Source organism: Mastigoproctus giganteus, chromosome 13, assembly GCF_048544385.1.
Source record: "Mastigoproctus giganteus isolate SK-2022 chromosome 13, ASM4854438v1, whole genome shotgun sequence".
Taxonomy (NCBI): domain Eukaryota; kingdom Metazoa; phylum Arthropoda; class Arachnida; order Uropygi; family Thelyphonidae; genus Mastigoproctus; species Mastigoproctus giganteus.
Window position 1 is genome coordinate 76055044 of NC_143587.1, and position 27882 is coordinate 76082925.

General features: G+C 39.5%; 1 protein-coding gene across 2 annotated transcripts in view; it reads right to left on the minus strand.

Moving 5' to 3' along the window:
- LOC150076188 (uncharacterized) overlaps nt 1–27882 on the minus strand; it is a 55809-nt gene that overhangs the window by 18910 nt on the left and 9017 nt on the right. The window contains exon 6 of one of the 2 annotated variants that reach the window (XM_090387560.1): nt 26973–27116. The exons of the other annotated variant lie outside the window; for it this stretch is intronic. Coding sequence (XP_090243686.1) covers nt 27081–27116 — 36 coding nt within the window. The 3' untranslated portion in view covers nt 26973–27080. Of the gene's footprint in view, nt 1–26972; nt 27117–27882 lie in introns of those variants that run through there. 2 annotated transcript variants of the gene reach the window in all.

The following is a 27882-nucleotide window of genomic DNA, read 5'->3' on the forward strand; positions in this document are numbered from 1 at the left end:
AGAGAAAACAAAATTCATACTCATTAAAGGCAGGCTACAAATCAGGAGACCGCCTACAATGAAATTAAACCTTACACCCATACGACTGCACGATGAAGTCAAGCTCCTAGTTATCTTCTTATACTCGGGGCTTACCTTCCACCACCACCTAAAGTATATAGCCAACAAAATTCGAAGATACACAGCTATGATAAGGCGGTTCACCAGGGCAGGAGATGAAACACAAAGCCCTTACTCCCATATACCAAGCGGAATTCGTGCCAATTATGTGATATGGTGCCTCTATCTGGTACCGACAAGTCATCCTAGCAAGAAATAAACGTAAGCTGGATTCAATGAGGTCTGGAGGTCTGGATTCAATGAGGTCTGGAGGACTAATTTCAAGAAGGATGTAGAGCTGCTGGAACGAGTACAGAGAAGGGCAACAAGATTAGTGAATGGAATAAAGGGTTGCTCTTACGAAGAAAGGCTTAAGTTTTGCAAATTACAGTGTCTGGAGACTAGGCACCGGCGAGGTGATCTGATAGAGGTGTATAAGGCCTTGAATGGTTTGAGCATGCTCAATGCTGATGGGATTCTTCCTCTTGCTCAGAATAATCACCTCAGAGGGCATAAATTTAAATTGAGGTTAGACAGATGTCGAATAGATGTGCGGAAATTTGCCTTTAGCCAGCGGGTAGTTGGTTGGTGGAACAGACTTCCATCACTTGTTGTTGAAGTTGATAGCCTAAACAAATTTAAGGCTCAACTGGACAGGTATTTCGAACGAACGGAGGGGTGAAATGGGAGTGGTTGTTTCTTTTTTTTTTTTTGGCTGATGCTGAATAAGCTTGCTTTCTTGCATCATATGCCTCTACTAATGCTAATGCAATCCAGAAGTACATGCTGTACTTAGAGGAGGTTAAAAGAGGGCTTTTCTATCACTTAAGGAAGGGAGTTCAAACTCAACTGCTTAATCTTCAACTTGACTTTACAAAAGGCCCGAGGCAGGAAAGAAAACGGATAACCCAACATGTACAAGAGATATGGCAACATCACTGGGATACCACAACAAAGGGGGCCATCACAAAACGATTCCTTCCATCTATAATTAAAACTCACCCAGAACCTCACCCTGGTTTTCGCCTGGTCTCAATGTGACCTTTATCATCATCAGACATGGATCCTTCTAACAGAAACTGACGGCCATAGGAATCGGTAATGATCCACGTTGCTACTGCGGCGAAGAGGAATCCTGGGGACACCTCATGTACGAGTGCCCCAGCTACGACAACGGTAGGCTTAAATTCCTCACCAGAATACATAGCAACCCTCGCAATCAAGAATACGCTCGGCTTCTGAAGGCAGATACCTATAAGGCATTAACCACCTACGCGCAGGAAACATTTGTACATAGACTAGACGAGCTAAGATTGCAGAACTCAGAGCCCTAGAACTAACTCAAACCGGCCTGGAATAACTCTCCATCCCCCCCAGAACAACACAGACAGGACCATGCTTACCCCGAATAGGGTAGGATTTATTGCAGGCACCATCCAAGGTGCGGGATGCTGGCACTCGTCGGAGCAAGGGATTTAAAAGTTATTGCAAACCCGAAATGGTAGGATATACTGCTGGCACCGATCTAGGTGCGGAACTGATGGCACTCACCACAGTGCGGGATCTACAAGTACATTTGTACTAAGCAATGGTAATTACACAAGGGCGTCTGTCAATCCACCAAATTCATTCCTCTTTCAATCCTCTCTTATTCTATACCCCTCTCTTCTTGCTCCTTTTTTTTATTTTACTTGGTCTCCGTTAGCAAGTTCACGCAACCATGGCGGAGGCCAGCCAGAGTATAATGGGCAGCCTAGCTCACGTCCCAGTGGTAGGGGCGAGCAACGTTGGGTTCCCTAGAGGCCCTGCGACCAAGTAGCTACAGACAGAACAACAGAACATAGCACTACTCTGTCACAAACCAGACGTTACACTTTTTCCGGCTTGATAAATTCTGTACTCCTTCACAAAGTACCAGAGCGCAGAACTGAGAAACAATGGATGGAGCCTTCCACAAAATACTATGCCCCTATGACTAGAAAAGGATTTGGTAATACATTATCAAATACTTGACAATACTTTGGTAATACTTGACAACTTAGTCGTAGTCGCTAAAGATTAAAGTCAAAGAGTAGGAATACAATAAATGCTAATAATATTAACATTAATAATGAGCAGGGGCGGCATAAAGGCGCGCACCCTGGCCCCCGACTTCTGAAGGGCCCCGCAAAACCCCAACTTTACACTTTTTTCTAATGACACCAAGTTTGGTTCCATACGTGCAATTTTAATTATGTACAAGTTTATGATCCGCGGTAAAACCTGATGGTATGTTTGCATTCGCTTTATTTTAGTAGTATAAGGGTTGGGGTTCTAGCCGTTTGGCGTCAATTTTCGTGCGTGCTGCCGCGTCGGTCGCTTGTTTTGCCGTTTAGGTTTTGCGCGTGTGCCGGGCCGAGGTTTAGGCTTAGCTGTTGCGCCGAGGCTTAGTTGCGGAGTCGGAGGAAAAAATATTTTAGTTATTATTTTGCCCGCTAGATGGCGCCACTTATTTTCGCATTAAATATATAGAATTTATTTTCACTTCACTGAGGCTCGAACCCATGTTGTTGCTACTGGTGGTCCAGCGCTCATCCCCACGGCTACCCTTTCAGTTGTAAGAATATGTGTAAATGTAGCTCTTATAGTTAAGAGTGGTGTGAGTGTGACGTAGGAAGTTGTATTTCGCCTTGTTCTGATTGGAGGGGGATATGAACCGATGTTCTGATTGGTTTGCGGGTATAAACCGACTTCGACTCTGAGTTTACCGGTGATTTTCTGGTCGCTTGATGCCGTAGAAATCTCGTCTGTTTTTGCCGCGTTGGCTTTCAAGGTAGCGTTGGAGGGTGCGCAATGAATTGTGGGTTCGCGCACGCACACACACACACACACACACAAGCCCGAGTTCTCGCGCGCGCACGCACACACACACACACACACACACACACAAGAAAATAGAGCAGTAGACATTCTTTCCCAAGACAAAGGATTTGGCGGGAAAAACGTGGACGCTGTAGACATACGGGTATCTGGGGGCCACACCACTTAGCGCACGACGATGCCCACGACAACAGAAGCCCACGAAACAGTGCCGCCATCTAGCGAGTCATTCTGAAAGCTGAAAAGTCTGAAATTAAAGATTTTATTTAAATATATATTTTTCTCACATATGGGTACTTGGGGGGTCACAAAAGTTCGAGCACGACGATGCCCACGACAACAGAAGCCCACGAAACAGTGTCGCCATCTAGCGAGTCATTCTGAAAGCTGAAATCAAAGATTTTATTTTATTTAAGGTGTTTAAATATATATTTTTTTTTTTCCCTATGTAGCTATGACTTTGCCGTTTAAATATATTTCAGTGGCTTTGCAAGATGTAGCGCCATCTGTGGAAGCAAACTGAAAGCTGAAATTAAGGATTTTATTTAAATATATATATTTTTTTCCCCACATACGGATACTTGGGGCCACAATACTTCTTGAACGGAGAATGCACGACATCGGAAGACCTAGATACTGTGTCGCCATCTAGCGAGTCATTCTGAAAGTTGAAAAATCTGAAATTAAGGATTTTATTTAAATATATATTTTTTCCCCACTTACGGATACTTGGGGCTACAATACTTCTTGAACGGAGATTGTCACGACATCGTAACAACCAAGAAACTGTGTCGCCATCTAGCGTGTCATTCTGAAAGCTGAAATCTGAAATTAAGTATTTTCTTTAAGTTGCTTTGATGTTTAAATTTTTTTTTTTTTTACCAAAAGCACTGAGACTGTCATAACATCGTAACTACCAAGAAACTGTGGCGCCATCTACCAGGTCATTCTGAAAGTTGAAAATCTGAAATTAAAGATTTTATTTAAGATGTTTAAATATATATTTTTCCAATAGCTATGACTTTGACGTTTAAAATATATTTCCGTGGCTTTGCAAGATGTAGCTCCATCTACCAGGTCATTCTGTAAGTTGAAAATCTGAAATTAAGTATTTTCATTTTATGTGTTTTTGTTTAATGTTATGTGTGCTTTTTTTTTTTTTTTGATGGTTAAATTTATATGTATATATTTTTACCTATAACTATTTGTGATGGTTCAAGTTGAATTTGTATTCTGATGATTAGTCTATCTTGGAAAAAAAAAAAAAAAAAACTGAAAAGTAAAATGTATTGATGTGTATATTTATTTATTTACCGTCTTCGTGATATGGTGGCGCCATATTCAGATTCTATCTGCAACTTTGATTTTTTTTTTAATCTATATTTGAAATCATTTTATGTCTTTTTTCTCTTTCCTAAAAGTAACTTCTCAATTTTTAAAAAAGGTTATTGATTAATGGAAAATTAAAACCTATTTTCTACTTTCTAAGAAAAAAGACAGACAATATTTTTTCAAATAGATATGTTTTATTGGTAAGTTTTACAGATGTAGTTACTAATCACAAAAAAAATTCAACACAAACACTTACATGTGTACATTGCTTTGATCAGAACGGATACTTCGTATATTTCGTCGTGTAAGCAGTTTGAAGTTCTTCGATCATCGAAACTACAGCGTTGTACAAAGCATAAGGGTTGAACACCGTAGCTACACCTTCTTTCAAACACTTAGCAGAAAAAATTTTAACAGTTGTAGATGGTTCAGCATTTCTAAGAAAACGTCTTTGTTCAAATTTAGAATGCTAAAGCAAAAGGTAACTCAAATTCAAAGGCTTCGTTTGGTCACAGCTAGACACAAGACGTACAAAGACTATATATAACTAGAGGAGATACCACCCCCAAGTCGGCTCTACCACTCCCAAAGCCTTTGTACGACATGTGCCTGTACTACCGCTCCCTAGACTTTGTTCAAAATGTAGAGTGACAAAAAGTGCCATCTATCTGCAACTTTGAATTTTTCTGTATACATTATTTTTTAAAATTCATATCGATCCTTTTCCTAACAATATTCAAAGTATTGCTTCTAAGTTTAATGAAAAAATATACTTTTATTCTGAAATCAAAAAAAATTGTTTAAACTATCAATGAAAGTTAAGAGTTTAAGTTGGCACCATCTAGAGAGTGTTTCTGCAAGTTGATTTATTAATTTTTTATTAACTGACTACTATTCTTAGCAAGACAAGCATGTGATTTTGTGTTTTCTTAAGTTCATAACATTCCTTAGAAAGACAAAATAGAATCGCAGCAACCAAATATCTTTTTACCCCCAACACAAGGCTTTCAAAACAGTTAAGATTTTTTTTTTTTTCTAACGCTCATTGCTTTCAAAAATGCATTTCAAGGCAAGTATAACAAGTTCCATGACATGGCATATTTTAAAGTTAAAAACTGGCTCCATCTAGTGTGTGTTTCTGCAAGTTGATTTATTATTATTTTTGCAATCTGTTTAATCTCAAAAATAACACGGTCACTTTATGATCACATGCTGTATCTCACACACACATATAACGGAAATAACTCGTTTCCTTTTCTCACAACCAAAACGGCGACTTTGTTTAAAGTTGATTTATTATTATTATTTTTTATAGCCACCAAAACGCGCCACAGACCTTCTGCGTCGCAGAAGGTCTGTGGCGCGTTTTGGTGGCTGTGGTTTCATCGTTCGAGGTTCACTCTTGGACTGCTGTAAATACGCACACAAAACGAAAGTTCTTATTTCGTATCCTAGCTGTCGCCATGTATTTCTCTATTTTTATTTTCTGAGGTTCGAACCCAATGTCATCGTTACTGATGGTTTGTATCTAATCCTGCGTACGCGTTAGGTTTGACTGGTCTGTGCAAATCAGAAAAAACGTTCCCGCAGCCCTTCAGTTTCACAGAAGGTTGTTGATGCTTGGTTGGCTATGGGGTTCCAGTGTTCGAAGTTCACTCATGTACATTCCATAGGTTGTAAAAAATTATCTTAGTTCAAGTCTTTGCTTTATTGCGACATTGTGTATCTGTACATTGTGTATCTGTACTACGTGTTGACTGTGAGCGGTTAAAAATATGCACACAAAACACCGCAATGCTTAAATTTCAATTTAAACTTTAAAAATGGCATATCATCGCACATCTTGTACATCGGCTAGTGTAAGTTTTGCCTTGAACAACTCTCTCGGTTCCTCTGAAATTGAAAACGTTCTACATACAGAGGACTTTGACGATGAATTTAATAGTGATCTTGATTTAAATTTTACAAGTGTTAAATGCTCAACACCGGTATCGTTCAGTGAAAGCTCAATGTCTGAAGCTTCAAGCACTGATTACTATGGCGATCTGTCATCGACTATTACTTCTAGAACCTTTTCAGATGAATCCTCATACTTCATTGAAAATTATGTTCAGTTCCAGGGTGCTAATAACGACGTGGACTTGGAGCTTGAAGATAACATCGAATTTTTTGGAATCCGTATGCCGCTAGTGACAGTGTGTTTTCAACGTCAGGTGCCACTACAGAACCATTCATGTTGAGCGATGGAAGTGGTGACGAGTTCACATCAGAAACAGGCTACTGTAGTTAGGTTTAGCATTTTTCTTTGTATTTTAAATCTTTTTACTACTATTCGAGCCTGTAAAGTTAAACCAATAAAATCAACTATTTGTATTTGGCAAAATAATGTCTGTCTGTCTCTTTTTTTTTTTCCTTAGATACTAGAAAATAAGTTAATTTTTTTTCCATTAATCAATAAGTTTAAATTTTGGTAAGTTACTTTATAATGTAAAGTCGTTATATTTCAAAATAGACCAAAAATAATAAGTCAACTTGTTGAAATAGTCATCATACATCTTGTACTATGCTGTTGCTTTGAAATGTATGTCTAGTTCATATTCAGGGCAATCATCATACTCCCTTGACCAGTTCCAGGCTGTAAACAACGACTTTGGTTTGGAGCTTGACGATGATATCGAATTTTGGAATGCGTATGCAGTAAGTGACATTGGCACTGTAGGCATAACCAACCGACGAACATTTACAATCCTTCTGCGAAGCAGAAGGTCTGTGAATGCGCATTGTGGATGCGTTTGGTTTGTCTTTTTGGTTTCTGCGTTCGAAGTTCGCTCTTGTAAATCCTATACGTTGTAAGTGTGTAATTAAAGTGTATGGTTTGAATGGCTGGTGCTTTGAAATTCAATTTTAAAAGCTGAAATGCAGTTTTTGAAAAGCAGTGAGTGCTAGAAAAAAAAAAAAATCTTTACTGTTTTGAAAGAATTGTGTTGGCGTTAAAAAAATATATTTGGTTGCTGTGATTCTATTTTGTCTTTCTAAGGAATGTTATGAACTTAATAAAAAAAATCGTATGCTTGTCTTGCTAACAATAGTATCCAGTTAATAAAAAATAATAATAATAAATCAACTTTAAACAAAGTCGCCGTTTTGGTTGTGAGAAAAGGAAACGAGTTATTTCCGTTATATGTGTGTGTGAGATACAGCATGTGATCATAAAGTGACCGTGTTATTTTTGAGATTAAACAGATTGCAAAAATAATAATAAATCAACTTGCAGAAAACACACACTAGATGGAGCCAGTTTTTAAGTTTAAAATATGCCATGTCATGGAACTTGTTATACTTGCCTTGAAATGCATTTTTGAAAGCAATGAGCGTTAGAAAAAAAAAAAAATCTTAACTGTTTTGAAAGCCTTGTGTTGGGGGTAAAAAGATATTTGGTTGCTGCGATTCTATTTTGTCTTTCTAAGGAATGTTATGAACTTAAGAAAACACAAAATCACATGCTTGTCTTGCTAAGAATAGTAGTCAGTTAATAAAAAATTAATAAATCAACTTGCAGAAACACTCTCTAGATGGTGCCAACTTAAACTCTTAACTTTCATTGATAGTTTAAACAATTTTTTTTGATTTCAGAATAAAAGTATATTTTTTCATTAAACTTAGAAGCAATACTTTGAATATTGTTAGGAAAAGGATCGATATGAATTTTAAAAAATAATGTATACAGAAAAATTCAAAGTTGCAGATAGATGGCACTTTTTGTCACTCTACATTTTGAACAAAGTCTAGGGAGCGGTAGTACAGGCACATGTCGTACAAAGGCTGTGGGAGTGGTAGAGCCGACTTGGGGGTGGTATCTCCTCTAGTTATATATAGTCTTTGTACGTCTTGTGTCTAGCTGTGACCAAACGAAGCCTTTGAATTTGAGTTACCTTTTGCTTTAGCATTCTAAATTTGAACAAAGACGTTTTCTTAGAAATGCTGAACCATCTACAACTGTTAAAATTTTTTCTGCTAAGTGTTTGAAAGAAGGTGTAGCTACGGTGTTCAACCCTTATGCTTTGTACAACGCTGTAGTTTCGATGATCGAAGAACTTCAAACTGCTTACACGACGAAATATACGAAGTATCCGTTCTGATCAAAGCAATGTACACATGTAAGTGTTTGTGTTGAATTTTTTTTGTGATTAGTAACTACATCTGTAAAACTTACCAATAAAACATATCTATTTGAAAAATATTGTCTGTCTTTTTTCTTAGAAAGTAGAAAATAGGTTTTAATTTTCCATTAATCAATAACCTTTTTTAAAAATTGAGAAGTTACTTTTAGGAAAGAGAAAAAAGACATAAAATGATTTCAAATATAGATTAAAAAAAAAATCAAAGTTGCAGATAGAATCTGAATATGGCGCCACCATATCACGAAGACGGTAAATAAATAAATATACACATCAATACATTTTACTTTTCAGTTTTTTTTTTTTTTTTTTTCCAAGATAGACTAATCATCAGAATACAAATTCAACTTGAACCATCACAAATAGTTATAGGTAAAAATATATACATATAAATTTAACCATCAAAAAAAAAAAAAAGCACACATAACATTAAACAAAAACACATAAAATGAAAATACTTAATTTCAGATTTTCAACTTACAGAATGACCTGGTAGATGGAGCTACATCTTGCAAAGCCACGGAAATATATTTTAAACGTCAAAGTCATAGCTATTGGAAAAATATATATTTAAACATCTTAAATAAAATCTTTAATTTCAGATTTTCAACTTTCAGAATGACCTGGTAGATGGCGCCACAGTTTCTTGGTAGTTACGATGTTATGACAGTCTCAGTGCTTTTGGTAAAAAAAAAAAAAATTTAAACATCAAAGCAACTTAAAGAAAATACTTAATTTCAGATTTCAGCTTTCAGAATGACACGCTAGATGGCGACACAGTTTCTTGGTTGTTACGATGTCGTGACAATCTCCGTTCAAGAAGTATTGTAGCCCCAAGTATCCGTAAGTGGGGAAAAAATATATATTTAAATAAAATCCTTAATTTCAGATTTTTCAACTTTCAGAATGACTCGCTAGATGGCGACACAGTATCTAGGTCTTCCGATGTCGTGCATTCTCCGTTCAAGAAGTATTGTGGCCCCAAGTATCCGTATGTGGGGAAAAAAATATATATATTTAAATAAAATCCTTAATTTCAGCTTTCAGTTTGCTTCCACAGATGGCGCTACATCTTGCAAAGCCACTGAAATATATTTAAACGGCAAAGTCATAGCTACATAGGGAAAAAAAAAAATATATATTTAAACACCTTAAATAAAATAAAATCTTTGATTTCAGCTTTCAGAATGACTCGCTAGATGGCGACACTGTTTCGTGGGCTTCTGTTGTCGTGGGCATCGTCGTGCTCGAACTTTTGTGACCCCCCAAGTACCCATATGTGAGAAAAATATATATTTAAATAAAATCTTTAATTTCAGACTTTTCAGCTTTCAGAATGACTCGCTAGATGGCGGCACTGTTTCGTGGGCTTCTGTTGTCGTGGGCATCGTCGTGCGCTAAGTGGTGTGGCCCCCAGATACCCGTATGTCTACAGCGTCCACGTTTTTCCCGCCAAATCCTTTGTCTTGGGAAAGAATGTCTACTGCTCTATTTTCTTGTGTGTGTGTGTGTGTGTGTGTGTGTGCGTGCGCGCGCGAGAACTCGGGCTTGTGTGTGTGTGTGTGTGTGTGCGTGCGCGAACCCACAATTCATTGCGCACCCTCCAACGCTACCTTGAAAGCCAACGCGGCAAAAACAGACGAGATTTCTACGGCATCAAGCGACCAGAAAATCACCGGTAAACTCAGAGTCGAAGTCGGTTTATACCCGCAAACCAATCAGAACATCGGTTCATATCCCCCTCCAATCAGAACAAGGCGAAATACAACTTCCTACGTCACACTCACACCACTCTTAACTATAAGAGCTACATTTACACATATTCTTACAACTGAAAGGGTAGCCGTGGGGATGAGCGCTGGACCACCAGTAGCAACAACATGGGTTCGAGCCTCAGTGAAGTGAAAATAAATTCTATATATTTAATGCGAAAATAAGTGGCGCCATCTAGCGGGCAAAATAATAACTAAAATATTTTTTCCTCCGACTCCGCAACTAAGCCTCGGCGCAACAGCTAAGCCTAAACCTCGGCCCGGCACACGCGCAAAACCTAAACGGCAAAACAAGCGACCGACGCGGCAGCACGCACGAAAATTGACGCCAAACGGCTAGAACCCCAACCCTTATACTACTAAAATAAAGCGAATGCAAACATACCATCAGGTTTTACCGCGGATCATAAACTTGTACATAATTAAAATTGCACGTATGGAACCAAACTTGGTGTCATTAGAAAAAAGTGTAAAGTTGGGGTTTTGCGGGGCCCTTCAGAAGTCGGGGGCCAGGGTGCGCGCCTTTATGCCGCCCCTGCTCATTATTAATGTTAATATTATTAGCATTTATTGTATTCCTACTCTTTGACTTTAATCTTTAGCGACTACGACTAAGTTGTCAAGTATTACCAAAGTATTGTCAAGTATTTGATAATGTATTACCAAATCCTTTTCTAGTCATAGGGGCATAGTATTTTGTGGAAGGCTCCATCCATTGTTTCTCAGTTCTGCGCTCTGGTACTTTGTGAAGGAGTACAGAATTTATCAAGCCGGAAAAAGTGTAACGTCTGGTTTGTGACAGAGTAGTGCTATGTTCTGTTGTTCTGTCTGTAGCTACTTGGTCGCAGGGCCTCTAGGGAACCCAACGTTGCTCGCCCCTACCACTGGGACGTGAGCTAGGCTGCCCATTATACTCTGGCTGGCCTCCGCCATGGTTGCGTGAACTTGCTAACGGAGACCAAGTAAAATAAAAAAAAGGAGCAAGAAGAGAGGGGTATAGAATAAGAGAGGATTGAAAGAGGAATGAATTTGGTGGATTGACAGGCGCCCTTGTGTAATTACCATTGCTTAGTACAAATGTACTTGTAGATCCCGCACTGTGGTGAGTGCCATCAGTTCCGCACCTAGATCGGTGCCAGCAGTATATCCTACCATTTCGGGTTTGCAATAACTTTTAAATCCCTTGCTCCGACGAGTGCCAGCATCCCGCACCTTGGATGGTGCCTGCAATAAATCCTACCCTATTCGGGGTAAGCATGGTCCTGTCTGTGTTGTTCTGGGGGGGATGGAGAGTTATTCCAGGCCGGTTTGAGTTAGTTCTAGGGCTCTGAGTTCTGCAATCTTAGCTCGTCTAGTCTATGTACAAATGTTTCCTGCGCGTAGGTGGTTAATGCCTTATAGGTATCTGCCTTCAGAAGCCGAGCGTATTCTTGATTGCGAGGGTTGCTATGTATTCTGGTGAGGAATTTAAGCCTACCGTTGTCGTAGCTGGGGCACTCGTACATGAGGTGTCCCCAGGATTCCTCTTCGCCGCAGTAGCAACGTGGATCATTACCGATTCCTATGGCCGTCAGTTTCTGTTAGAAGGATCCATGTCTGATGATGATAAAGGTCACATTGAGACCAGGCGAAAACCAGGGTGAGGTTCTGGGTGAGTTTTAATTATAGATGGAAGGAATCGTTTTGTGATGGCCCCCTTTGTTGTGGTATCCCAGTGATGTTGCCATATCTCTTGTACATGTTGGGTTATCCGTTTTCTTTCCTGCCTCGGGCCTTTTGTAAAGTCAAGTTGAAGATTAAGCAGTTGAGTTTGAACTCCCTTCCTTAAGTGATAGAAAAGCCCTCTTTTAACCTCCTCTAAGTACAGCATGTACTTCTGGATTGCATTAGCATTAGTAGAGGCATATGATGCAAGAAAGCAAGCTTATTCAGCATCAGCCAAAAAAAAAAAAAGAAACAACCACTCCCATTTCACCCCTCCGTTCGTTCGAAATACCTGTCCAGTTGAGCCTTAAATTTGTTTAGGCTATCAACTTCAACAACAAGTGATGGAAGTCTGTTCCACCAACCAACTACCCGCTGGCTAAAGGCAAATTTCCGCACATCTATTCGACATCTGTCTAACCTCAATTTAAATTTATGCCCTCTGAGGTGATTATTCTGAGCAAGAGGAAGAATCCCATCAGCATTGAGCATGCTCAAACCATTCAAGGCCTTATACACCTCTATCAGATCACCTCGCCGGTGCCTAGTCTCCAGACACTGTAATTTGCAAAACTTAAGCCTTTCTTCGTAAGAGCAACCCTTTATTCCATTCACTAATCTTGTTGCCCTTCTCTGTACTCGTTCCAGCAGCTCTACATCCTTCTTGAAATTAGTCCTCCAGACCTCATTGAATCCAGACCTCCAGACCTCATTGAATCCAGCTTACGTTTATTTCTTGCTAGGATGACTTGTCGGTACCAGATAGAGGCACCATATCACATAATTGGCACGAATTCCGCTTGGTATATGGGAGTAAGGGCTTTGTGTTTCATCTCCTGCCCTGGTGAACCGCCTTATCATAGCTGTGTATCTTCGAATTTTGTTGGCTATATACTTTAGGTGGTGGTGGAAGGTAAGCCCCGAGTATAAGAAGATAACTAGGAGCTTGACTTCATCGTGCAGTCGTATGGGTGTAAGGTTTAATTTCATTGTAGGCGGTCTCCTGATTTGTAGCCTGCCTTTAATGAGTATGAATTTTGTTTTCTCTCCTGAAATGGTAAAGTTGTCCAGGGCCGCCAGTTCTGGAGTTTCACCAGTGCTCCATTTGCAATTGGCTCCAGGGTCGAACTGGTATCAGCACATACCAAAAGGACAAGATCATCCAAGGCCAAGGATTGAACCGTCCACCAGGCCCAGGAAAAATCGTCCAGGATAATAGCCTAGAGAAACGGGCTAAGCAAAGAGCCCTGCGGACCGATGTACCTAGTCACTGTCTGGAATATGTTGGTAATTTGAACTTTTCTGCCTGTTAGATATGACCTTAAGCTGTTATATAGGTTGTTGGAAACATTTGACAGCCGAAGTCTCCGCAGGACGCTGGGCCACCATAGTCGATCAAAGGCCCCAGCGAAGTCTACCATGATTGCAAGGGAATACTTAGAAGCTGTGTGGGTTGTTTGAGTGATTAACCTGTTGATGGCATCTTCTGTGCTGCAGCCTTCTTTGAATCCAAATTGCTTGTCACTTGGACGTTTTTGCTCTTTATATGTATCTGGCGGTTAAGCGAAATAGGAGAAGGCATTCTTGTAACTTTGCCATTACAGAGAGCAAGGCAATCAGGCATTAGGACGTTGGAATTTGCGGTGACTTGTCCGGATTTTTCAATATAAATTTCTTGGTTCCCATTTTCCAGGATGTTGGAAAGGTGTCTTCTTGCCAGGCACCTATTTAGAAGGCTTAGGAGAGTAACCGGGTAGTATTCTGAAAACGTTTTAACCACTCCACTTCCAGCAGGTCTGCGCCAGGTATTTTTCCTTCTTTCATTTTGTTTATTGTCATGTCCATCTCAATGTTATAGTAGGGGGAGATTTGTAGTCATAGTGGCATACTGGCATAGTATTTAGGGTCAGGTGACACCGGATGGTTTTCCACATCTGCGCCGTATGTACTCTGTGATGAAATGCAGAACAACTGCAAAAACCAGAAAAAAGTGTATTGTCCGGTTTATGTAGTGTTGCGTTTTGTTCTGATGTTGTGTCTCTGGCTGATTGGCCACAGGGCCCCAATTGGGACCCTACGTTGCCCACCATCTCTGCGAGATGAGCTATGCTACCCATTATACTCTGGCTGGTCTCTGTGGGGGTCGCCTGATCTTCCTGACACAGGCCAATTAAAAAAAAGAAGGAAAAAAAAAGAATGAAAGTGGGTTGTGGTAGGAAGATAGGTCCAAATTAGGGTGAAGCTTTGGAGTGACTTTAAAGAGAAGTTAAGCTACCTAGAGTAGGCGAAAATAGGGGAGGAGAAGGACAATAAAAGTCACGGGGAGAGATGTTCTCGTGAGAAATCCAGAGGCCAAGAGCACTCTGGAAACCTGCAGTTACACGACAGCACCGACAATACAGCAGAAGATGGTGCCAGCAGAATGCTACCTCTGAGGGTTTGCAAACTGATCATACGCTCCGGAGGGTGCTAGCAATCCTACCCTTATGGGTTTACTGGTTATCCTTGGTTATATTTTACACTCTAATTATTGTAGGGAAAGTGTTATTGAGAATCAAGAACTGAGCCGAATTTTACAAATGTAGTATGGTTTTTCTCCCGAAAGTTTTTTTTTCTCGAGTTTTTAGTCCGGTCAAACGACAACTCTACCAGAGAAAAAGGTAGGTCCAAATGAGGGTGAAGCTTTGGAGTGGATTGATAGAGAAGTTAAGACACCCAGAGGAGGCGAAGTAAGGGGAGGAGAAGGGCAATAAAAGTCACGGGGAGGGATGTTCACGTGAACAAAACTCCCCGTGAAATTTACAGACAACATATACACTCAGTGATTACTGAATAATATCTACCTATTAAAACTTCATTGGGTACCGTTCGCAAAATAACAGCCTCTATTCGCCTAGGCACTGACTCACTAGATGTCTGAAGACGTTCGTACGGATTAAGGTTGGACGACTTTGGAGGCCAATCTGTTGTTATTATTGTTGTAGGGTTTTAGGAACATCAGCGACTAAGGCCATATTGCTCCGTATATATATATATATTGTCTGTAAATCGGGTGTGTTTTGGGGTCGATTTTCCGTTTGCCGGACGAAACATCCAAGTTTCGGGTGGAGAAAAACAATGCTACCCTCGCCTGACTATCTCAATTGTATTGCTAAAAAGGCCCATAAAAATTCCTCACCAGTTCGACGGGACTCGAACTCAATTCGTTTCCACCCGGTGTGGGGAGGATGGCAATTCTACCAACCGTACCAGCTGGGTTGGAAGCCAATCGAGATGGCTGATATCTTCACTGTGTTCCTCTAACCACTCATGCACAGTGCCCAATGATACACCGCATTTTCGTGTTGGAAGATTCCGTTTCTGTCTTCTCAAAATTGTAAATGGACACGGTGCACAAGTCTCTTAAGGGTTACTGGTAGACTTCACCAGCGAAACGTTGGTCAATACGCACCAGTCATCCAATTTTTTGATAGCAAAACATGTTCCATATTAAACAACCTCTACCGTATGCTTGGACATTGGGCATCATGCATGATGAGCTCATTGACTCGTGTTGCTTGTGCCACACGTTCTTCCACGTGTTGAACCATTTATTTGGATTCATCCGCCCAGCACACTCGATTCCAATCCTCTAGTGTCCAACTAGCGGATTGACACCACAGCATTCGCCATCGACGATGATCAAATGTGAGGAGAGGGTGTCTGTTGGGTTGTATGCCGTGGAATCCGTACAGCTCAGTGTTCAGTGCATTGTTATTTGTGATATACTTCTCGTATTCCTCACATTGTATTGCGATGTCAACTGTCGCACAGTCATCTGCTGCTGAGTCCGTACAACTCACTGCACCCTTCGCTCACCACGAACATCCACCTTATATAATCCGTTACAGTTCTGTCTTCAGGAGGTGTCTTATCCCGTTCGACGCCAGTTATTATATACATCTTAATTGCGGAGGGTTGTGAGCAACAGTAAAAAAAAGTGCCGTTTCCGATATGGAAGCACCAGACGAATGAGTTCCCATAATCATGCCCTTTTGAAACTCTGTGATATCTTTAGTATGCCCCAAAGTTGTTACTTTATAACTGCCTTGTACGGTTAGATGCAAATTACCACTGTTCTAGCGTAGGAAACCGTTCGATTATTTGTACTGCGAGCTTTGCGGCATTACGAATGGGATGATTATAATTTACTGATCACTGAGCGTATATGACACAATATGATCTAAGTCGCTGATGCGTCTAAAACTCTGCAATAACAATAGAAATCACAAGAAACAATCCAGTAAAATTGCTGGGCCCAAACATGGCTCTCGTGTTTAAAAACTGTTTATAATGAATCGACTCCATAACACAGCTTCCTCATTTTGGTGGTTTTCACAACTTGGCTGAGTTAGTCGGTCTCAATCGAGGGTAGCATGGTTTTCTTCTTCGAAACTCTGGTATTTCGTCCAGCAATTCGACCAGAGAATACATGCAATTTACAAAACAATGTATACTGAACAATGTACCCTTAGTCGCTGATGCTTCCAAAACCCCTACTTCAAGAACAACAACATCACACAGCTTTAAAAGATTCCATATTTGGCTTGTGTGCTTAATTTCTTCCGTAAAATCTTAATGCAATTCCTGCACGTCCAAACTATATGTTGATAGTCTTCGAGGAGTATGACAGACTTTACTTATCGAATCTCTTCAGAGCCCCTCTCCTTCGTCTCTTTCGGTGTAGATAAACCCGCTTTCTCGCAGTTACACTGTGTTATGTCCAGCGTTAACTCAAGTATAGCAGTCGAGAGCCCTTTATGAGACAAAAGTCAAATCAGTAAAAGTCTAACTAAAGCAGACATTTTGGTTTTCCCAACGTATTATTCAGGATTATGCAAAAAGGTTGTTTGTATTTATTTTACCAATTATGGAAAGAAAAGCAGATATTTTGGTTTTCCCAACGTATTATTCAGGATTATGCAAAAAGGTTGTTTGTATTTATTTTACCAATTATGGAAAGAAAATTTGATTTGTTTTGTTCAACACACAAAATGATGGTGGCAGGTGGAAGCTGAGGGTTCCCAACCTATGAGCTAAGGTAGTATTTCCCAAACTGTGGTACCCTTTATACTCGAACCTTTTATACGTTGCAGTACACCTTAGTGAGCAAATTATGAACCCACAGAAAATCCTCAGCTTGCAATAATCAAATCGTGTGAAATGCAATTTGGTCATTGTTTATATAAAACACATAATATTATTTAAAAATAAATAAATATTAATATTAATAAATATACTTGTGTGTCGACTTTAAATGGTGACCACTACATTTAGTTTACCTACTTTTATTCAAGTACTGATTGTATATTTATTTTTAAATATTTAAAATTATATCCTCAAGTAAATGGCTCGGTACGTTCCTCAGTGGTGTACTTGTTATTTTCCTCCCGAATTGCCATATGCTCTGGACAATCTTCAGAAGAATTATCCATAGGAAATAAGTTGTCAAGAATTTAGTTTATCGAGTCTGTCCAGGCAGAGGTTTCATGAGTCTCAGCGGTAACAATGCCAAGGACATCATGGGTAAATGTTCCCGCCGGAGCTATCTTGTACATGAGGTAACAGCCAAATCAACAAAAGAACACGCGAAATGTGTAGGCATATTACACATGAGCATAGTGGCTTAGTATTTAGGGTTAAGCACCACCGCTGGTTTCCGACATCCGCACCGTATGTACTCTGTGATGAAATGCAGACCTACTGCAAAAGCTTGGAAAAAGTGTAATGTCTTGTTTGGGTAGTATTGTGTTTTTGTACTGTTGTTATATCTCTAGCTGCTTGGCCCGTAGAGATATAACTGTTGTTATATCTCTAGCTGCTTGGCTCGTCACCACCACTTGGAGGTGAGCCAGGCTGTCCATTATACTGTGGTTGGTCTCAGCCAGGCTCAGCTGTGCTTTCCGGACGGCGGCCATTTAAAAAAAGGGAGAACGATTGGGGACGATAGCACAAATGGTGAAATCAAAGTACACAAAACGAGAACGAAGAGGAAAGAATGCATCCACCAGCGGAAACAACAGGTAGGAAGGGAGGAGTAGGAATCACCCCTGGTCTGGAAGCCACCGAAGGCCAGGGAAAGGAAGTTAGCTTGCAAAGCAAGGGAGGTCTGCAAATGTGAGTGCCAGATCGGCAAACCAGATGCCAGCTGCACCTGACCAACCAGAGGCTATAGGTGCAAGGAAACCTTGACAGATCAACAGATTCCGCACCCTGAAGACGATGGCTGCACGGTTCCCATTTCCGGTTTACCAAGAAGGTGGTAGTAAGTCCGTTGGTAAGGTGATATTAGCAGAGGTTTAGATCGTGGTGGAAACTCCCGTGGTGTGGAAGTGTTGGCCTGTGTTGCTGTTAGGTTAGTTGCTTTTTTTTAACATACCAGCTTCTAGAGAGACGAGTCTTTCTGTGTGTGTGCCTGTGCAAATGTGGAGAATTCTTTGCAATTCTGCTGATATCAACGTGGGAGTGAGTGAGTGGAGGTTTGTCATGATGATGCTTCTGAATGGATGGTAGTTTCCACAATGTTATAATAGATGCTCTTAGTCTTCGGGAGCGCCTTCAGAAAAGTCTGGATTATCTGTGAGATCCAGGTCGGCACGCTTCTGATTTAATGAGCCGTGTCCGTGAGAAGATAGGTGGCATAGAGACCTCGTGAAAACCAAGGGGGTGGCCTCGTAAGGTTATGGTGACTTCGAAAATGAGTCTCTGTGTTACCAACGATTTAGGAATGGTATTCCAGTCGTCTTGACAAAATTGAATGAGTTGGGTTAGGATGACCATATTCTTATTAGAGAAACTAGAACATTCCCACTTTTAAAAAGAGGACAAAACTAGGACATTTTAAACTTTTTTATTAAAAAAAATATTATGAACGTTAGAGGATTTATTGATAAAATAGAAATTTTCTGATAAAATAAAACGAAAATTCTTTTAAAAATACACTTAATACTTTTAAAAAGTTAATATTTTCTAAGATTTTCGGCTGTTTAGTTATTTGATCTTAAAATTCTTGCCATTTCTTTTTCATGTTATGTGTAGTAAACAATAAGCCTTTATTTACTTCCAACTGTAATAGCAGGTTTCTTCCATTTTGGTCATTGAATGTTCATCAATGAAGACCGAATATAGAAGGAATAAATACTATAATTTTTAATAATTCAGAACTTAATTCTAAAGTTTGACAAAAAAAACACATTCCTTATGCAGTAGTTCATCACTTTCGTATTTTTTCCACGAATTTTATACCATGAAATTAATGAACAGCCTTGAAGAATGGATAGGGTGACTATATTTTTTATGAAAACTAGGATAGCGGAGGAAGAAATTAATTTTAGGAAGAATACTAAAATAGGACTATAAATTTTTTTATTGCAAAAGATAAAAAAACAGAAAATAGTGGCAAAATAAAATCCATCTTGTTGACATAAAACTTAAATAGGTATTCTTTAAAAAAAAAAACATTTAATAATTCATTGAAATTAATATTCACTTGAAGATGACACGAATGAATGAGCGAATGAAAGGTATGCCTCATTCATATCATCTTCAAAAAATGTTCGCAATATTGCTGGTGAATCGAGAGTTGAATCACTAAAGGACTTTTGCAATTTTGTAGAGACAGAGTATAAGCAACCTTTATACTATACCAAAACGCGATGGTTATCTCTCTTTTTGCAAATGAGAAATGGGTGATGTTTTTTAAACGATGTAAAACTTCTGAATTAACTTCAGAGTTACTAAAAATTGTACAATTCATCTTTTGTGCATTTGGCCACAATGCAAATGTTGAACGTGTATTTTCATTGATAAATAGACAGTGGACAAAGGAAAGAAACCAATTAAAAATTGAAGCTGTTAAAGCAATATTATTTACTATATATAATATGCAAATGACGTGCGAAGAATTTTACAACCACATAATTAATGAACCAAAAGTTTTAGCAGAAATTTTATTTTCAAGTAAATATTAATTTAAATGAATTATTAAATGTTTTTCTTTAAAGAATACCTATTTAATTTTTATGTCAACAAGATGGATTTTATTTTGCCACTATTTTCTGTTTTTTTATCTTTTGCAATAAAAAAATTTATAGTCCTATTTTAGTATTCTTCCTAAAATTAATTTCTTCCTCCGCTATCATCACCCATGAATCAGATGACATAACAGGGCTGACAGTAGAGGAACCAGTAGCAGGAAGTGATCACGGAGTTCTACGGTGGATGATGACGAGAGAGGTAGCAGCAGTAAAAGGCAAAGGAATGGGTTTTAATTTCAAAAAAGGAAATTACGATGCCTTAAGGTACTAATCTTTAATCTTTAATCTTTATTGTATACAAACATGGTATATATACAATAGACCCTTCACAGCAACAATGCCAGGGGTTTTACATTGGTTGGTGGACAATAGCCTTGGGGGAACGGAGCCCACATCGAAGTTCGGGCTCACCCCCAGAACCAACAATAAAATAGAATCAGTGTCAGATTATTTACAGGACATTTTATGCTTTTGACAGTATTTACCATGAAATAATAAAGATATTCATATTTACATTATGTTATATTAATATTTATATTCATAAAGATATTCTTGACTTTATTTACAACACATTCATAAAGACATCGTGCTTTGAACATTATTATGCTGCCCTTATTAATGTACACTTTGCCTGGCCAAGGTCAGGCTCTTAAGGATCTGTCTTCGGTACCTCCGATCCTTCACAAACCTACAGAGGTCGCCGTCAATTGAAACAATTGTGGGGAGCATCTCCCTGGGGAGAAAGCGGTCGCTAAGCGATAGTCTGTTATAGTGAGCTGTGAGCGTGGGAGCTGACCTCAGTCCGGGTAGAGGGATCCTCCAGCCACACAGTTCCAAGATGCTTGGCTCCGAGACCATTCCGGTTGTCATCTTGACAGTGAAAACAAGGCGTTTTTCAAATACAAGATCTGGAAGGCGGGCAAAATGAAGTGACGTCGCCATCGCAGTTGTCCTTTGCTGGGGTGGATGACGATGTTTTTGCGTGATCCAACGAAGGAGCCAGTATTCGGCGGAGTACACGCGCTTGATGTTAGTAGGGGCCGCGGACCCCCAAATTTCCGAGGCATACAGTACGACGGAGTATACTGAGGTGTATACGTATCGACGAGTCACATCCAGATCAAAACGTGGAGCAGTTGTTGTTTTGTGGTCCAGCGCATTTGACAGAATTTTGCTGTGAGCTTGTCAATGTGGGAGTTGAAGCTCAGTTTATAGTCGAAGACGACTCCCAAGTCTGTATGCATCTTGACCACTGGGAAGGGAATGCCGTCTAGAGAGGCTTGGATTTCAGTGGGTTGGCGCTTCAGAGAAAAGACAATTTGGGCTGATTTGGCAGGGTTAATGAGGAGGCCAAATTGATGAAGATAGGATATGGCCTCTATTAACTGGGTAGATATCGCGCAGAGAATGAATACAATTGAACTGTGGTATGCTTTTAAAACATTAATCACAGATGCTTGAATGCGTATTTACCATTAAAAAAATACTCCACGAGGACGGTTCGAAGTTGGATGAATAGGGAAGTTACCACAATACTTGAGCAGAAAAAGGTGGCATGGAAAGGTTACAGAGCAATAAAAAGTACTGAAGCCTATAACAGCTACAAGGTGATCTGTAATAGAGCCACAGAAAAGGTCCGACAGGCAAAGGCAGTTTATGAGAAATCACTAGCAAACAGAGCAAAGAGGGGGGGATAAAGAATTCTTCACATTTATAAACGCCAAGAACAGCAGGACAAACCAGATCGGACCTTTACGTAAGGGAAAGGGGATAGTATTAAATACACCATCTGCCCTTGCAGATGAACTCAACAGTTATTTTGCATCGATATTTACAAATGAAAAACCTTTTATGGCAATGGGAAATTGTGGGAACGAAGTTAAAAATATGTAATTAATGATATTGAAATTTCGCAAGATTATTTAATGAAAACACTTTCGAGTCTACAGGCACGTAAGGCTCCTGGAGTTGATGGAATATACCTATAATCTTAAGGGAGGAGGCAAGTGAGTGCATTGAACCACTGAGGCTAATTATGCGAGCATCATTAGACTCTGGGGAGATTCCCTTGGATTGGAAAAGTGCAAATGTATCTCCCATACATAAGGGTGGCTCTACAAGTGAAGTTGGAAATTATCGACCTGTCAGTCTGACTTCAGTAGTAGGGAAAATCATGGAGGCAATGATCAACGGTGGAATTCAGGATCATTTGGATCGAATTGAAATTCTCAAGGATACTCAGCATGGTTTTGTAATGGGAAAGTCATGTTTAACAAATCTGGTTCGCTATTTCGAAAGGGTCACTCACGAGCTGGATTTAGGGAATAATTTCGACATTGTTAGATTTAGATTTCAGCAAAGCTTTTGACTCAGTCCCACATGAGCGGTTGCTTTATAAGCTGGAACAGGTTGGAATCACTGGGAAAATCCTTAGATGGATAGAAGGATGGCTTCAGGGCAGGAGGCAGAGGGTTGTGATAAATGGCTATTCCTCAGATTGGGTTGATGTAAGAAGCGGGGTTCCCCAAGGAGCAGTATTAGGACCACTGTTGTTTTTAATTTTCATAAACGACATTGATGAAGGGATAGAGGGCGTGATGTCTAAATTTGCAGATGCTGTTAAAATTGGTAGAGTGGTTAATGATCACTGTCAAGCTGAGCTTCTTCAGAGAGACCTAGATAGACTTCAGGAATGGTCAGAAAATGGCAGCTGTGCTTTAATCCAACAAAGTGTAAGGTATTACACCTGGGAAACAGTAATCCCAAAATAACTTATTCACTTGGTGGAGTTCAACTAAACCCAGTACTGGAGGAAAGGGACTTGGGTGTTACGATACGGTCAGACATGAAATTCTCTGAGCATTGTAAACAGGTTGCAAGGAAGGCCCATGGTGTCCTATCGATGATCTATCGAACTTTTGCAAGTAGAGATAGGGACGTGATAATCCCATTATATTTATTTATTTTTATCATTGTTTTGTTCGTTTTTTTTTTTTTTTTGGCTGGTGCAGCATAAGCCGTTGGCTTTCTTGCACCGTGCGGCCGTTACTAATACTATCCTAGTTTTCATAAAAAATATAGTCATCCTATCCATTCTTCAAGGCTGTTCATTACTTTCATCGTATAAAATTCGTGGAAAAAATAAGAAATTGATGAACTACTGCATAAGGAATGTGTTTTTTGTCAAACTTTAGAATTAAGTTCTGAATTATTAAAAATTATAGTATTTATTCCTTCTATATTCGGTCTTACTATGGAAAACATATTTATTTAAAAACAATTACTATGGAATTTACTTGTTTGGGTATCACTCACATTCTTATAAGTGATGCTTAAATGAATACAGAGGGTGTAAAAATTTAAAGTGAATGTAAATCTCGAGTTGTAAAAAGAAAAACTAGGGCAAACGAGGACAAATTTTAAAAACCCGCGAGGACACCTTAAAAAAGAGGACATGTCCTCGGAAAACCGGACGTATGGTCACCTAAGTATGGTAAGGTGGGTACATATTCATTTCTTTTCTTGTTTCTAATTATTAGTTGGTTCCAGTCTGAAATTCAGTATTGTTGTCAGAAGAGATTTTCTGAAGCCCTCTGGCAATGGCTTCGAGGTGGAGTGGCATGGCCCCAGCCAAGATAGTTTACTATCTTGCAGTATATCATGTTAAATAAATATGTTTTCCATAGTAAATTTTTTTTCATTCTCAAGGATCATTGTTATGTACAGATACTTTTTTTTTTTAGAACATATAGTACTTAGTATTGTGAATGGATTGAAGAGTGAAAGAAAATACTTGTTCACATTAAACTTGAATTTCTGAAGATTGTAATTTTCAGGAAATACGTATGAAGGAAGGTGGTTCCAGAAAACAGAAGTTAAATGAATGAATGAAGAAGAAGAAAAGTTGGTTCTGTGAGTTTGAAGTTGGACAGTAAATGGATGTTGGCTAATGTCGGCACGTGTACTGGAAATATTTTATAATAAAAATTCAGAAATGTTATACGATTTTAGAGAATACAGGGTGTCTCAAAAATATTGGTACAAACGTTGAGGGGAGGAAGGTAACATCTAAAGGAATGCGAATCGCATAGGAACCTATAACCGGAAACGCCATGGGAATGTAATAGCAGAGGCACAAGAAGCAGAAATGACACAAGACAGTAATTAGTGGCAAACATTTATTTGACATAATATTAACAATGGAGTACGAGATGGATCCATGCTGCGTCACACCGACGCAGTATGGATTGTCGGACACGGTCGGACATACCTGGAGTTTCTTTGACAGTAGCAGAAGCGCAAACGACACAGGCTATTAAGTCTCCACAGGCAATTCATACCCGATAGATTTGAGGGCCCCCGCCACAGAAAGAAATCAAGGCTCGATAAATCAGGTTAGCGTGGAGGCCAGGCAACGGATTCACCACGGCCAACCCATCGACGCCCAAAACTCCTGTTCAAATTGTCACGAACACACCTTCCATAATGGGCAGACGCCCCGTCATGTTGAAACCAAATGTTGCGTCTCACATTTGCTGGAATATCGTAAAGCAACCCTGGCAGAACTTGTTCAAAAAAGATCCGATATTTAGCGGAGTTCATGCGGGATGGTATGGGCGGACTAAGCAGTCACCGACCATACCTGCCCACACATTTATTGCGTAGCGATGTTGTGCCGCATGCGGGCGCACACCGTGTGGGTTGTCGTGAGCCCATACATGAGCATTGTGCTGATTGAATAAGCCTTCCAGAGTGAAGTAAGCCTCATCCGTGAACAAACCATAGACTGGAAAATTCAAGTCTTGAACACTTTCTTCGAGAAACCACTGCGCAAAAGCCACACGTGCAGGATGATCTTGGGGGAGCAGTAACTGAACCCTTTGGAGATGAAAGGGGTGTAAGGAATCGTCGTGCCAGTCACGCTGTACACTACAACGAGACACTCCTAAGGCAGCGGCAATGGCACGTGTGCAGGTAGTAGGATTATTCTGGACGGCATTCAAAATACTTTCTTCCATGGCGGGAGTTCGCGTCGAACGTGGTCTTCTCGCACTACTCCTGTTACCTCTAAATGACCCATAATCGCACAAATTGTGATGCACACACGGAAACAAACGGTGGTCCGGTACATGTCTGTCTGGGAAGCGTTCTCCATAAATTCGTTCAGCGGCTCGTCCATTGCCCTCTGCTAATCCATACACTAGGTGCATGTCTGCCAGCTCACAGTTCGTATATCGAAGCTTGCTCTTCGTGCGCCGTCTACCGACTTACGGTGACGTTTCCGGTTATGGGTTCCTATGCGATTCACATTCCTTTAGATTTTACCTACCTCCCCTAAACGTTTGTACCAATATTTTTGAGACACCCTGTATAGGCTTAGTGGTGCGCATTAAAAATATTATGTTGAAAGGGGTTCGCGAGCCAATAAAGGATGGGAACCGCTGCTCTACTTTGATATATAGGATGAAACCTTTCACAACAGTGAATGTAGTGTGTTTTGGAGAGATAAATAAATAATAAATACTTTTCGAACTTTGGGACTGATGTATAGGATCAGATTGTTAAGAGAGGGGGAGGGAAGAATTATATTGCTTGAAAGCGACAAGGCAAATTATAAGAGTCTGATAACTCCATATAGATTATGGTTCTGAATAGTGTGATATGATTATAGCAAGTAAAACAAAACCGTGAATCGAGGTGTGTCCTACCGTGTACTAACGGTATGAAATAGAAAACCTAATGAGTAACATTGTTTTAAATATCCCTGCTAGTGCCAAAGGAAAGATCAGAGTAGGAGTGTATTACAGGCGAAGCAATAGAAATGTCTTTAGGCAACTTCAATGGGCAAACACGAGTAAGCGCTTCTTTATGAGCAACTTTTGGGGAAAACCTTTTGCTATTCGCAGCACCAGAGTGAGAAAAAAGGCCCGTTAAAGATCCCTGCATCATTGAAGGGATTCAAACCGTGGCCTTTTCCATCCGGTGTGGTGAGGATGGTAGTACATTGAACAATACGGCCTTACGCGCTTATGCTCCTTAAAAAAACTCTATTACCTCTATCAAGAGAATTAACTTCCCTCGATGAGAGTTCCTCAGCTTCCTCAAGGAGTAAACCTAATTTTATGAGGGAAGTGAAAATAAGGGCCCTGACTCGAGACGTAATCCGTACTAACGGTTAAGATGAACTCGCAAATTCCAATACAGAGATGGGACTTGCTCTCATAAGTAACCATATCTGGATATCGGAGTCCACAAAAGGGCAAAATTCAGCGTTTTGAACTATAATATCTTATTTTATCTTATCTTACGTTTTGCAATGGTATTTGTAGAAAATGAGATATCAGACTCTTTCCAGACGGTCGCAATAACGCTGTTGTATAACGAAAACACCTAATTGGACATGCTGTCTCCTTCTGTCATAATCTATTCCACCTTCAAATTTTCTGCTGTTTCAGTAATCATTCCTTGAACCCCAGAGTGCCAAATATCAAGAACCTCTTCCAAAACAGAAAACGCATCTAATTACTCTCCACCTACTTATGTGATAAATAAATTTTAAATCTTCAAGCCTGCTAAATAACTATGTAGCATAATAGTTAGTTAGCAGGCTTGAAGACTTCACCTTTCATAAGTCTTCTCTATTGGTTATTGCTTTTTTCATTCTTCCCTTTCTTTAGTGTTTTAAACTAGATAACGACCTCTAAAATGAGATCAACGCGTTCTTAAAGAAAAAGAGCTTTGATTATATTCAGATTAGAATATTTTATGCACTGCATTTTGTTCTAAGAAACAATTTAATTGCCAAAAATGTGCATTTCTGTTTAAGTTAATACATTTAGAATCAACAGAATGTTAACACCACAGCCTACAACACAAAAACCATATTTGGACATCAAGTAGTTTCAAGTAAGTATTCAATAAATTAAGATACTAGACCTGTTTCCTATGCAGGCTTTATTTTTGCTAAAATGGTCTACATTTCATCAAGCTGAGGTATTCAACATTTGGACATTATTATGGAAGTTCGAGTTCTCAATCTGGATCACATTTGTAGTCGTATTTCATTCAGATCCTTTTGATGAGCATTGCGGACATTTCTGAAAGAACAATAAATTGGTATTATAATCAAATTGAATTCTTTACAATTTCGTAGACTTGATGTTGGAAGTCATGCAATGTAAAATGCTACCATTCTTCCCATAATATTTAATGAAATAAATCTGCAGTTAATTTGCATGTTAGTAGCACAAAATATAGTTTTTTTAGTTTATTAATACTAACCATACTAACCATATATATTGCTAATTCAAATATTTGTATTGTCCTAAATCTAAAATGGCCATTTTTGAAATCAGTTCTTAAAGCACATTAAGGAGAGTTCTATAATTCTATTTTTGTGAGATTCTCTACTGAGAACAGTCATTTGGCGTTTTGGTGTAGCCTCGTTATCATTAAGAAAGGAACTTTCTCTTCAAAAAAGTTCGTTTACAGCTTCCAGGTTTTCTCTTGTTTAGGATGGGAAACCTGCGGCTATTTGACTGCTGAATTCTTTAACAATCATGTATACTAAGGGCTAAAGCAATTAAGGATATAAGACATCGGCATATTTTGCCTGTAATTTCGTGTATTCTTCAGTCGGTTTGCTATTTGCTGGATGAAAAATTCAACTTTCTCTCGAGAAGTCAAAAACCATCACCTTCGACCTACTAACTCTGCGATGTTACTGAAGAAAAGGCAGTAAAAATTATTCGTATCATTAAAGGAGTTGGAACACACAGGCCTTTTCCATCCGGTGTGGAAGGATGGTAAATATAACCACTGTGCTGCTCTCGAGGGCATGTCACACAGCAGCCATGTTTCGGT